General features: G+C 50.2%; 1 protein-coding gene across 1 annotated transcript in view; it reads left to right on the forward strand.

The window, feature by feature from the left end:
* Positions 1 to 13,899, forward strand: part of NRF1 (nuclear respiratory factor 1) — a 58,897-nt gene that overhangs the window by 28,808 nt on the left and 16,190 nt on the right. Inside the window, exons 8-10 of the mRNA XM_058022792.1 lie at positions 1,596 to 1,697; positions 4,904 to 5,061; positions 5,777 to 5,901. Of these exons, the coding sequence (XP_057878775.1) occupies positions 1,596 to 1,697; positions 4,904 to 5,061; positions 5,777 to 5,901 (385 nt within the window). The remainder of the gene's footprint in view (positions 1 to 1,595; positions 1,698 to 4,903; positions 5,062 to 5,776; positions 5,902 to 13,899) is intronic.

Genomic DNA, 13,899 nt, shown 5'->3' on the forward strand with positions numbered 1-13,899 from the left:
TCACACTGTTCTTAGCTCAGTGCTGCTCCTGTTTTCCCTGTGTTCCCTGTGTGGGAAGGCAGATTCTGGCAGCTCAGGAAGTAAAATAAAATAGGTTTTCTCTTGAAGCTTCCCACAAACTCCTTGTGGGAGTGAGATTTGAATCTCAGTTTCCCTGTGCCTCCACACCAGCACTGGTGGTGGTTCCTAACCAGGCCCAGCACTTTGTCCCTCTTGAGCATCACGTTTTTAGTGAAGTCTTAGACATACTTTTGTCAGACATAATGCAGATAAAAACTGGGTGTATGAGAAGGGTTTTTTTCCCAAATGAAGCTTTTCAGTGGCTGTCAGAGTTTTCTGTTCCCCACCAAGGCCCAGCAGACTTGCCAGGCTGGTTCTCTTTGCTCACCTGTCCATACAATCTCCCTTTGACTGGGGTTCTTTCAGCTGCTGGACACCTGAGATCCCCTCGACTTCCTGGCATTTATATTTAATTCTGCTCAGAGACAAAGCTGCCCATCTCCCTGCCTTTGTCCTTTCCCAGCTGTTAAATGGGGAAAAGATCATTTCCAAAGGGGTATTGAGGAGGAGCTCATGTTTGCTAGGGTGCCTGGTGATGAGCCCCAGGGAATGGGGAGCAGTGAGGGTGTGCAGGGAATTCTGAGCCAGTGCAGGGTGGGTGGGAGAAGGGAGGTGGCTCCACCATGCTCCCACAGCTGCTCTTCCTGAGGCTGGCAGACTGCTGGGGCCTTCATGGACACAGGGACAGCACAAGGGATGTGCAAAACTTGCTTCCAGTCTGGATTAATGACTTGGTTCCATGGGTTAGCGTGGCTCCAGCTTGGGATTTCCTCCCCCTTGGGGACAGCTCTGTGTTCTCTGTGAGCTCTGCAATTACAATTAGTCACAGGATCAGGGAACCATTTGAGGGGGTTGGAATGGCCCTTAAAGAACCTGTCACTGCCATGGCAGGGACACCTTGCACCATCCCAGGCTGTGATGGTGCTCACAGGGGTCTTAGGGTGAGGGAAGAGACAAGGATCTGACTCCATGTTTAGAAGGCTGATTTATTATTTTATGGTATATATTATATTAAAACTATACTAAAAGAATAGAAGAAAGGATTTCATCAGAAGGCTAGCTAACAATAGAAAAGGAAAGAATTAATACAAAAGCTTGTGTCTCAAATAGAAAGTCCGAGCCAGCTGACTGTGATTGGCCATTAATTAGAAACAACCACATGAGCCCAATCACAGATGCACCTGTTGCATTCCACAGCAGCAGATAATCATTGTTCACATTTTGTTCCTGAGGCCTCTCAGCTTCTCAAGAGAAAAAAATCTAAAAGAAAGGAATTTTCAGCAAATGTGTCTGTGACACCAGGCTGCTCCAAGCCCTGTCCAGCCTGGCCTTGGACACTCCCAGGGATGGGACAGCCACAAGCTCCCTGCACCACACTGACAGTAAATTCCTTTATTGTTTCAATCTGACAGCATGTGAGACCCCTTTTCTGAGAGCTGTGGGCACTTCCTGCACTAACACAGTGTGTGAGACCCCTTTTCTGAGAGCTGTGGGCACTTCCTGCACTAACAGATGCCCTGTTTTGTCCCCCACAGGTTGGCACGGGGGCCACGGTGGCCACGCTGGCCGACGCCTCCGAGCTGCCCACCACGGTCACCGTGGCACAGGTCAATTATTCTGCGGTGGCTGACGGAGAGGTGAGAGCTGCTCCTGCTGGGGCACTGCCTGGGCTTCCAGAAACATCTCTGGGGGCACAGCAAACACCAGCCTGGCACATAAGGGCTGGCTCACATCAGGAAATGGGGCTTGATGCAGAAAGGGATGAAGTGCTGTTGTGGCTCAGGACTCTGCAAACACAATTATTTATATTTATATCTATATTTATATTTATATCCACAAATAATTTACATTTATAAAATATATTAATATTTATATTTAATGATATAGAATATATTATATATATTATATAGATAGAAAATTAAAAAAATTATATATATATTATATATACAACATTATATATATATAATGTTATATATATAATTGTGTATATATAATTTCAGCTCAGGACTCTGCAAAGGCAATTATAGATATAATATATAATATAATGTATAATTTATAAAATATTATATATATAAATTATATAGTGTATTTATATATAATTGTATATAAAATTATATATATTATATTATATTATATTATATTATATTATATTATATTATATTATATTATATTATATTATATTATATTATATTATATTATATTATATTATATTATATTATATTATATTATATTATATTATATTATATTATATTATATTTTTTTGTATTTGCATAGTCCTGAACCAAAATTGCACATATAAACAATTATGTATATACTTATATCTAATACAATATGATATAATATCTATATAATTATATAAATTATAATATCATGTGTATAATTATATATATATTATATATATAATTGTGTTTGCAGAATCCTGAGCCAAAATAACAATTCAGTACTTTCTGTGTAAAAAATATAAAAGATATTATAAATAGAAATTATAAATATAAATTATATTATAAATATAATATAAATTATATTTTATACATATATGAAAGTATATAATTCCACAATTATCGTGGGAGCCCTTAGGTCTGAATTTTATTGGCTTTTTTTATATATACCTCCTATAAATTATTTTTTTAGGGTTTTTTTGGCATTTCCATGCTAAATCTGAGCACTCAAACTTGCAAACATTTATTTTCCCCTTTTTAAAAAATCAAATCATACATTAAAAAATAGAGTTCTTTCTCTGGGTTTAAGAAACATTCCCTTAAAATTACAGAGATTATTTTTTTCCCTTTTTGGCTTCAAAGCCCACCTTTAAATGAGGCTGTGGGTCCCTTTGTGTCCCTTTGTGTCCCCGTGCTGTGCCCAGCTGGGCTGTCACGGCGAGAGGTGGCAGCACAGAACGGCTTTGCTGGCCACAAACCCTGTTCCCATCCCAGCCCCGACTGGAACAGCCTGGAGTCACCTTGAAGCACTTTGCAGCTGCTTTGGGGTTTGCAGAATCCCAAAGAGCTGCAGGAAATCTTTCAAAGGCACCAATAAGGCTGAGTGGGGCTCCTTGTCCTGGATCTGGATGGGTTTAATTTCCTTTTACACCCTTTTAGCCGTACAGTCTCAGCAGCTCAACCTTGGTGGAGACAGTCCCAGCTTCTTTTTATTCTTTCCTTACCCCATCCCTGTTCTGGTGCTCCATGGACACTTTTGTAGGGCATTACTGAGATCTCCCCACCCACAATTTCAGGTTCTCCTTCCCTCCCTCCCTCCTTCTCCATCCTTTGTTGGAATTGCAAAATTTCCTGATGCAAAATTTTACCTTGAACCTCATATCACCTCTGCTTTTATGGAGTTTTTAACCATCTCCACCCAACAAATTGAGTTTTTTTCCTCACCCCATACAGCATTTCTAATTTTGTTTCAGAAGTTGGGGAGTGTTCTAAAATGTTTATGGGGGTGGGAGGTGAAGGGAGATCTCCACCTTGCAAAGCAGCCAGTAGGATTTGTCAGCAGATCCTCTGCTTGTTTGGACCAAAATATGATTTGAGTTCTCATCCTGGTGGATTTTGTGGCTATATAATCATTATCTCACCAGCTGAGAAGCTCCACATGAAAATACGGGGGAAAATGAGCAGCTGGGTGAACTTCAGGTAATAGGAAAATTATCAGTGGGAATGTCTAGAGTTGGAGAATTTTAAATAACTGCGATAAATGAACATTTCCAGCCACCGTCATCTTTAATTAAGCAATATGGCTCAATCCCATCTGAGATCACAGGTGCTGCCCAGATAAATCCTGGATGGGAACATGGACCAATCCCCAAAAAGTACAAATAGAAACAGGGAGGAAAACAGCTCATTTCCCTGAGGGATGTGATCTGTGCTGGGACTCCAGCACTGCAGAAACACAGAATTCCAGAGCAGCTGGGGTTGGAAGGGACCTTTGGGGATCATCCAGTCCAAGGCAGGGTCACCCAGAGCAGGTGACACAGGGACACGTCTGGGTGGCTTTGGGATGTCTCCAGACAGAGACTCCACAGCTTCCCTGGGCAGCTGCTCCAGAGCTCTGCCACTCTCCATGGAAGGAAGGAATGAAGCAAGTTCTTCTTCATGGTGAGGTGGAACTTGTGTTTTAATTGATGGCCATTAATCACAGCTAATTAATGAACAGCCCAGGCTGGCAGGCAGTGATCCAGGTACAACAACACCATTGCCCTGTTTTGTTGAGGATTTGGCTGGACAAGAGAGATTTGGAAGGGCTGGGACACAACCCCTGAGGGAGCCCTGAGGGAGCTGGGGGTGCTCAGCCTGCAGGAAAGGAGACTCAGGGTGCCCCCAGCACTGTCACAGCTCCTGAAAGGTGCCTGTGCCCAGCTGCCCCTGGGCTCTGTCCCCAGCAGCACTGGCACACCCAGAGCACACAGCCTGAGCTGGGCCAAGGGAAATCCAGCTTGGAGAGCAGCAAAAAGCTTTTCCAGCAAGGGGGAGAAAGTTCTGCAATGGCTGCCCGGGGAGGGGGTGCAGTCACCATCCCTGGGTGTGTTTAACCAGCCTGGAGGTGGCACTGGGTGCCAGGGGCTGGGCTGGACTCTTGAAGGTCTCTCCCAACCCAGTCATTCTGTGAATTCTGTGATTTCTGGGTTTTTTGAGGACCTTTCTGGATCTTTATGCACTGTGAGCCTCATGGCTGATGCAGGGCTGCAGTGTCCAGCCCCATCCCAGCCTCCCTCCCTTTACCCGCTCTCAGAGCCGGACACCGCAGGACTCTGTATACACCAATCCATTTATCCTTTTTGGGAGTCAGCCACCCCTGGAGGGGTTCTCCTGATCCCACAGGCTGTGCTGTGTCCCTGCAGGTGGAGCAGAACTGGGCCACGCTGCAGGGAGGGGAGATGACTATCCAGACGACGCAGGCCTCGGAGGCCACGCAGGCGGTGGCATCGCTAGCCGAGGCGGCGGTGGCGGCGTCGCAGGAGATGCAGCAGGGAGCCACTGTCACCATGGCACTCAACAGGTACCTGGGCAGGGCACAGCTGCCTCAGCCTCAGCCTGGCACCTCCTGCCTGGGTTTCCTTCTGATGGGGCACAGTTCATTCTGTTCAGTCCTGAGAGAGGCTTTTCCCCAGTGGATTCATTTGGCGGGTGGTGCGTGCAGGACAGCTCCTGATTCCTGCTCTGGTCAGAATCAGAGCTCCTGAAGGAGAAGGATGTGCCGAGGGGAGGAGGGAAGCCAGGCAAGATTTTCTTCATCATGTGAAGAAATTTAACAGCACTCTGCTGGAAAATAATGCTCACTAAAAAGAATTATTGAGCCACTTGGCTGGGGAGAAGCTGAAGCCAGAGCTGGTGATGCTGGTGAGGTGAAGGGGCAGAACCAGGGAGAGCTCTGAGATCTGCAGAGCCCCAGGATGTGCCAGTGCCAAAGTCTGATACCTGAATGCAGAGGCAGGAAGGAGCCACATGGAACTGTCCCAAAGTTTTATCCAAGTCCCAGGAGAAAGGGAGAACACAGGGCTGTTCTAAGAGACCTGAAAAAATCCACCAGAGGCAGCTCCTTCCCATCCCTTCCTGCTGCAGTGCTGATTTCCTGCTGTGCATCACTTCCCCCAGGCCAGATAGGAATCCCTGTGCTCTGGGCTGCTCTCCTGGCATGTGTTTGCTGGTTAAATGGAGGTTTATTTTATTTCATTTGTTCCTCTGCTGTTCCTAACCCTTGCCTCCCCCTGCAGTGAAGCCGCTGCCCACGCCGTAGCCACGCTGGCCGAGGCCACCCTTCAGGGAGGGGGACAGATTGTCCTGTCTGGGGAAACTGCAGCAGCAGTGGGAGCGCTCACAGGAGTCCAGGATGCCAATGGTAAGGCCTCTGCAAAGGGTTTGGTTTGGCTTTTTTTATTTGGGCTCTTAAAAATGGTCTTTTCCTCCTCTTTTTACTGAAATGGCGCGGTTTGGGAGGTAAAATACTCCTCCTCACTCAGGGGGTCACTGAGCAGTTGTGAGTTTTAATCTCAGGGTGGAATGGGAGCATTAACTCCTTCTTTGCTCCCATGGTGCTGGTGGCTCTGCTCTTTCCCTCCTTTGCCAGCTGGCTCTACATCCTTAGGGTTTTTTTGGGAAAACTGCTCTGTGATGTGTGTCTGTGCCCAGCACGGGAAGGACCAGCCTTGATCAATTAACACAATTAGTTGGTGCCATAATAAACTCATCTGCAGAACTCTTATACCAACATTTTATTACTTATTTCCTGCCCTTCTCAAGGCTTTTTTTTCTGTACCTGATGGCCGTTCCTGAGTCAGCCTCAGGTTGTTTTCCCCCTGCTTCATTTTCCATCTTCCCACCACAGTCGATCTCTTGAATCCAGGGATTCTCTGTAGCATTTCTCACCTGTTCTATGCCTTCTGCCAAGTCTGATGACTTTTGCAGCTCTTTAAACTAGAAATAAAACTGTAAATCTATAAAATCCAGTTCAAGAGATGAGTGGAATATGAAAATGTGCCTTGTTGGGGGTCATCCACTGCCTCAGTTGTCCTGTGCTTCTGCCTGACCCTGGAGATGTTTAAGGAGCACCTGGATGTGGCACTGAATGCCTTGGTGTTGGGTCATAGGTTGGATTCAGTGATCCCAGGGGTTTTTTCCAGCCTGACTCTGGGATAATTTCCAAGCTCAGACTGGTTGTTATGGAATTACCCAAGAAACCCACTGGTTGTTTGGGCTAGGTGGAAGGAGGTGTGTCAAAATCAGCCGGAAAAGGGCGCACAGGGTGAAGTTGAAAAGAAACCTCACCTCGAGGGTGAGGCTGTTTGGACAGGAATAGTCAAAGAGGGGCCAAGCACGTGTGGCTGGGTGACAGAACTGTCACTCTGCATGAAAGCAGAAAGCTGCTCAGGTGAGAGCTGCCTTCCATCAGGATCCTCATCCAGCCAGGAGCGCACTCTGTGTGAAACATCGATGCTCAGTTTGCAGCAGAGGAGGGGAGAGGAACTTCACTGGGAGCTGGTTTGGTTCCCTTGCTGTGGAGTCAGCCAGCCTGAAGAGGGAGCAGAAATGAAGGGAAATCCCTGTCCCCGGAGCTGGGAGTGCATCTGGCACCGAGGGAAGAGCAGGATTGTGTTTATTGTGCCGGCAGCCTGGCGTGAGGGCGATAAGTGCTGTGTGTTTATCAGAGGCAGGATCTGACCCTGGATGCTCAAAAGCAGCAACTAATCAGATTTGGAAAAGCAGATCCGCACCCCTGGCTCCTTCTGCTCTGCTTCCAAAATGCTTTCAGAGTCTGGATTCCTCTGGATGCTTCCCCTCTAACTCCCTTTATTTTCTCCACACCCTCCCTGAGTCACTCCACCTCACTCTCCCAGCATTGACATCATTTCAATACAGGCTGGGCTATTTTTTTTTTCCTTTTTTTTTTCTCCTTTTTTTTTTCCTAGCAGCCGAGTTGGAAATCAGATGGGATTTAGAGTGCATTAAGAGGAGAGGCTGCAGCATTTTCCTGTGAGCACAAGCTCGCCCACAGCCCCTCGCCTGCTCTCCGCTCTCCTTCGATTTGCTCTAATCTCCGGTGGTATTAAGGGGAAGGGCTTTGGAGTCCTTGGAAGCTCCATGCTGCTGCCTCCTTACGTAACCAGCTAATAGATCTCCCTCAGGGATGGAGGAGATGCTGGTATCCATTGCTGCTGTCTCTGTCTGGGGAGGCAGAGCAGATGGATTCACTGCTGGCAGGGTTTATCTCTGTAGCCGGGGTGGGAGTGGCACCATCCTCCTGCATGGACACCATTTGGTGGATGCAGCAGGGAAAATCCACTCTGTGCCCTTCTGTCCAGAGGAGGTGGAATTGGGAGTGATTTGGGGGAAAATGCCACAGCCAGAGTGGTCCTAACCAGCAAATTTCCCCTTTGCTGTTGCTTGCAAGGTCTTAATTTGCTGTTATTCCCAATAAATGCTTCTCTCTGGGAATGCTCTGACCCTTCTGCAGGACTTTTCTGAGGAGAAAACCTATCTGGAAGGGTAGCATAGAAATTTATCTCCATCTTATTGATATGGCAAAGGAGATGGTTTGACACCTCCCCATCCCTGGGCGTGTCCATGGTCAGGTTGGGCAGGTTTGGAACAACCTGGGATAGTAGAAGGTGTCCTCATGGCAGGAACACCATGATCTTTAACTCACTTCCAACCCAAACCATTCCGTGATTTCTGTGAAAATTTCTGGAGGTCAGGCAAGGTGTTTCATTAGCCATTTAGTGTAATTCCTCTATTTTAAATTTTTTTTTTCATTTCTCTCTCACTATGGCATTTTTCCCATCCCTTCTCTGGAATTATCTGAATAATAATAACAATACAAGACAACCAGGATGGCTAAAAAAAAAGGAGACCTCTGAATATTCCTGGAAATGTTGAACTCTAGGGCTGGATATCTTGCAGGGAGCCCAGGAACGTGGCTGCACTGAGAAAGGGCTGTGGATAATCTTGTGATCTGTTCCATTCCCAGCTGAAGGAAACAAGATCTCCTGCTCCCATGCAGTGTCAAGCCAGCTAAGTGCATTAAGGTTTTCCTGCTCCTCAGGAGCATCTGCTCCAAGTGGGGATGCAGGAACCGGTGACCCCACACTCGGAGCCTCAGATGGTTTTGTTCCCAAGTGGTTGGTATTGAACAGAGGGGTATGGAGAGCAAGAGGAGGGGAGTGTGGCAGCACCAGGCCCTGAAAATGCTGGGAAATGCTCTGCTGAGAACAGCCCTGTGCCCTGGAGCTGCTTTTGGAGGAGAGGAGCTGGGGAGGTGCCTGCTGGAGCAGCCTCACCCGCAGCCCTTTGTTTGCCATTGATCGTGGGGCCCTGGGAGCTGCCAGGGCTTCCCGGCTGATGCTGAAATATTGATGAGGCTGCGGGCGGGGCCGTGCCTGCAGGGCTGTGCCCAGGAGGGCAGGGCTGTGCCCGGGAGGGGCCGGGCAGCTCCTGCCCAGCCAGGGTCCAGCAGCACCAACTGGGGCTGCCGTGCGAGGTGAGGGGAGTGGAACGCTCCAGCTCCTGCTGGGATTCAAACCAGCTGGGACAGAAGAAGAAGAAGCTGTGGAGGAGGATGTGGGATCAAGCCATAACCAGGGAATTAATCTCACAGACCAGAGCTTGGCCCAGGCGGAGATCCAGTGGATCCTGCTTGTTCCCTCTGGCTGCTCTTTTCCTGTCCCCAGAGCAGATTTTCCTGCTGGATCTCCTCCTCGTGCTGCTGGAGATGCACAAAGGGGGCACTGAGAGGAGCCCACCCTAAATCCTGCCCTTCTCCATCCCAAAAACCCAACCCTGCTCCCCACACAAGCAGAGGGAGCCGTGTTCAGGCTGGGCTGAGCCAGGATCTGTGAGCAGCATTAGGGTCTGACGTGGGCAGGGGGATTAGAGAGCTCCTGCTTTCACAAGCCCAGCAAGGAGGCATCGTGCTGTTGGCTTTTGGCTTCCTTTTCCTGCTTCTCTCAAGGCTGGGATTGAGGCTCTTGAGATGAAATTTTGTGTCCAGATTTAGGTGTTTATTATTTCTTACTTATATTACAAGTGGTGAGTTCTACAGCATCCTACTAACAAGCTACAAAATGACCAATATCTTTTTATACAAGGTCTTTTAAGGCTAAATTAACCAATTAAGAAATGATACCTGAATTATTTTTACTTTTAACTTAATAACTAATCGCTCAAAGTCAGCAATGTGGGCTTTTTTTGTCTAATTACAAAATACTACTTAAACTTATGAAGAAGGTGAAGAAGATAAACTAGCCACTGCCCTAAAACTTCTGTTTTGCCCTATATATATTGTTACATTTTAAAACTTTAAACTCTAAGTTTTTACTCCGTGATATGACAGACTTCTAATCAAACTCCACACCAGTAATCTCAGTGCTATCAATCAATTATGGAAGTTTTCTCCATGGCTTCAGGTCAAATATAGTATTTTCTTGTGGCTCTGTGCCCTTCAGCACAGGAAGTTTAAAGTTCTCAGCATGCAGGACTCCAACATGCACAATATAAAGGAGCCTCAGTGGGGTTTGGGGTGACAGTGCCACACAGAACTGCTGCTCCAGGTGGTGATTTCCATGTGGGAAGAGGTTTGGGATCCCTGTCTCTGCTTTGGGATCCCTCGGGATAGGGAGGTGCAGCACAGAGCCACTGGGAGCTGGTGGCTTTTTCACATGAGAAAAACACAAATTTCATGGGGGGAGGTTTAGGGGCTGCAAATGTCACTTTTTATAAAGGAGTATTTTATGTTTTTCCTGTTGGATCTCCTTTTTAGGGAAGATGGAGCCAAATGAGTCGCTAGCAGCTTGGCAAAGTGCAGAGCAGCATGTTTGCATCCAGGAGGACAGGAAGGAAAGAGTCAAGCTTTTTGTAGGGCCTCCCTGGTGGGAACAGAATTTTTTTATGAAGGTTTTCCCTGAAACAGGTAGGATTTAATCCCAGTCTGAAGGAAAGGTGAGAAAAATCATTTTTGCAGCTGTGTTTCAGATGAGAAAGGGTAGAAGAGAAGCCAGCAAGGAGAGCAGAGGAGTGAATTCCTTCCTGGGTTTGCTGAGCAGCTCCAGGGACAGGGAGAGGCATTTCCTAGAGGACAAATTGCTGTGTATCAATGAATAATTATCAGCAGCAGAGCTGTTGGGCTCTGAGTGAAATCCCTTGGCATAAACCTCAGTTAAAAGCAGTTTCATCTGTGTGGGGTTGGGATCTCTTCTCCCAGGGAATGAGCAACAGGGCCAGAGGAAAACCTCAAATTGCATCAGGGAGGTTTAGGATATTAGGAAAAAAATTCCTCATTGAAAGGCACTGAAATTCCTCTCCTGTCAGGCACTGGAATAGGGCAAGGCTGGAGTCCCCATCCCTGGGGGGATTTCAAAGCCCCGTGGATGTGGCACTTGGGGACATGGGACAGTGGTGGCCTTGGCAGTGCTGGGGGATGGTGGGACTCAATCTGGGAGTGTTTTCCAACCTTAATGATGCCATGATTCCAAGGACACTCACTCCCCTGTGTGTGCCCTTAGAGAGGGGTTCCTGACTGCACCCTGTGCCCACCCCCATTCCCTGTTGATGGATTTTTTAGTTTTTATTGAGATGGGGTAATACTGAGTGATTGGTGTTAGAAGTAACAGCAGCACTGTGTGGCAAAAGCTAACAGGCTGAAAAGCATTTACAAAGTGGTGTAACCAAAATGCAGGTTAGCTTCTGATGGAATAGCTTTGAATTTACATCTCTTGTGCCTCGCTGTTCATCAAAACTGATAATAGAATGAAATTCCTTCAAACACCTCTCAGTTACCCCATCTCCATAAAAGCTGGGAAAACCAACACTCAGTCAGGGTCACTGCTGGGTGTGACCAGGAATTCCCTGCTGGCATTTTGGGGCACCAACCCCAGCTCACTGCCAGCACGAGGAGAGCCAGAACACCCCCAAGGGCTGCAGTGTGCCCACCCTGGCACACCTTGCCATGCTCACCCTGGCACACTTTGCTGTGCCCACCCTGGCACACCTTGCCATGCTCACCCTGGCACACCTTGCCATGCTCACCCTGGCACACTTTGCTGTGCCCACCCTGGCACACCTTGCCGTGCCCCCCTGGCACACCTTGCCATTTCCCCCTGGCACACCTTGCCATTCCCCCCTGGCACACCCTGCTGTGCCCCCCCTGGCACACCCTGCCGTGCCCCCCTGGCACACCTTGCCGTGCCCTTTGGAGCCCCCCCTGGCACACCTTGCCGTGCCCCCCTGGCACACCTTGCCATTTCCCCCTGGCACACCTTGCCATTCCCCCCTGGCACACCCTGCTGTGCCCCCCCTGGCACACCTTGCCGTGCCCACCATGGCACACCTTGCCATGCCCCCCCGGCACACTTTGCTGTGCCCACCCTGGCACACCTTGCCGTGCCCCCCCTGGCACACTTTGCTGTGCCCACCATGGCACACTTTGCTGTGCCCACCCTGGCACACCTTGCCATGCTCACACTGGCACACCTTGCCATGCCCACCATGGCACACCTTGCCGTGCCCCCCTGGCACACCTTGCCGTTCCCCCCTGGCACACCTTGCCGTTCCCCCCTGGCACACCTTGCCGTGCCCCCTGGCACACCTTGCCGTGCCCCCCTGGCACACCTTGCCGTGCCCCCCTGGCACACCCTGCCGTGCCCCCCTGGCACACCCTGCCGTGCCCCCCTGGCACACCTTGCCGTGCCCCCCCGGCACACCTTGCCGTGCCCATCCTGGCACACCTTGCCGTGCCCCCCTGGCACACCTTGCTGTGCCCCCCCGGCACACCTTGCCATTTCCCCCTGGCACACCTTGCTGTGCTCCCCTGGCACACCTTGCCATTTCCCCCTGGCACACCCTGCCGTGCCCCCCCGGCACACCTTGCCATCCCCCCTGGCACACCTTGCCATCCCCCCTGGCACACCTTGCCATTCCCCCCCTGGCACACCTTGCCGTGCCCACCCTGGCACACCCTGCCGTGCCCACCATAGCACACCTTGCCATTCCCCCCTGGCACACCTTGCCGTGCCCTTTGGAGCCTCCCCTGGCACACCTTGCTGTGCCCTTTAGAGCCCCCCTGGCACACCTTGCCGTGCCCCCCTGGCACACCTTGCCGTGCCCATCCTGGCACACCTTGCTGTGCCCTTTGGAGCCCCCCTGGCACACCTTGCCATTTCCCCCTGGCACACCTTGCCATTCCCCCCTGGCACACCTTGCCGTGCCCCCCCTGGCACACCTTGCCGTGCCCCCCCTGGCACACCCTGCCGTGCCCTCTGCAGCCCCTCTGGGCTGGGGCGGTGTTTGCGGCGCCGATTGCCGCGCTGATCCCGCCGTGACGCGGGGCTGGCACCCGCTGCCAGCGCCCGGCTTTGCTCTGACATCGCGGCCCCGCTGGCGATTAGGATTTGTCTGCCCACCAACCGCGGTTAAAAATATCCCCTCCTGTCCCACATCCTGCCAGAGCTTCCCCCGCTCCGCTCCCGTTCCAGGTGTGGGGCAGAACCAGCCCTGCTCAACCCAGTTCCTTGGGGCTTCTGTGGTGGGAACACAGAGTGGGCATTTCTGGGGGCAGCTTGGTCCTTTGGGGGAGAAAAAACCTCATTTTGTTGTCTTTATTTGGCCTGGAGAAGAGAAGGCTTCAGGGAGATCTTATGGTGTGGAATGGGGATTTACAGGAGTGAGGCTTCCCTGGGGCAGAGAGGGGTTTGTCCCAGGGGTTTATGGAGCCCCTTCCCTGGGGCAGAGAGGGGTTTATCCAAAGGGTTTATGGAGCCCCTTCCCTGGGGCAATGAGGGGTTTATCCAAAGGGTTTATGGAGCCCCTTCCTTGGGGCAGGGAGGGGTTTATCCAAAGGGTTTATGGAGCCCCTTCCCTGGGGCAATGAGGGGTTTATCCCAGGGGTTTATGGAGCCCCTTCCCTGGGGCAGAGAGGGGTTTGTCCAGGGGTTTATGGAGCCCCTTCCCTGGGGCAGGGAGGGGTTTGTCCAGGGGTTTATGGAGCCCCTTCCCTGGGGCAATGAGGGGTTTATTCCAGGGGTTTATGGAGCCCCTTCCCTGGGGCAATGAGGGGTTTATCCCAGGGGTTTATGGAGCCCCTTCCCTGGGGCAGGGAGGGGTTTATCCCAGGGGTTTATGGAGCCCCTTCCCTGGGGCAGAGAGGGGTTTGTCCAGGGGTTTATGGAGCCCCTTCCCTGGGGCAGGGAGAGGTTTATCCAAAGGGTTTATGGAGCCCCTTCCCTGGGGCAATGAGGGGTTTATCCAAAGGGTTTATGGAGCCCCTTCCCTGGGGCAGGGAGGGGTTTATCCCAGGGGTTTATGGAGCCCCTTCCCTGGGGCAGAGAGGGGTTTGTCCAGGGGTTTATGG

The sequence above is a fragment of the Melospiza georgiana genome, chromosome 4 (genome assembly GCF_028018845.1).
Source record: "Melospiza georgiana isolate bMelGeo1 chromosome 4, bMelGeo1.pri, whole genome shotgun sequence".
In the NCBI taxonomy this organism is placed as follows: domain Eukaryota; kingdom Metazoa; phylum Chordata; class Aves; order Passeriformes; family Passerellidae; genus Melospiza; species Melospiza georgiana.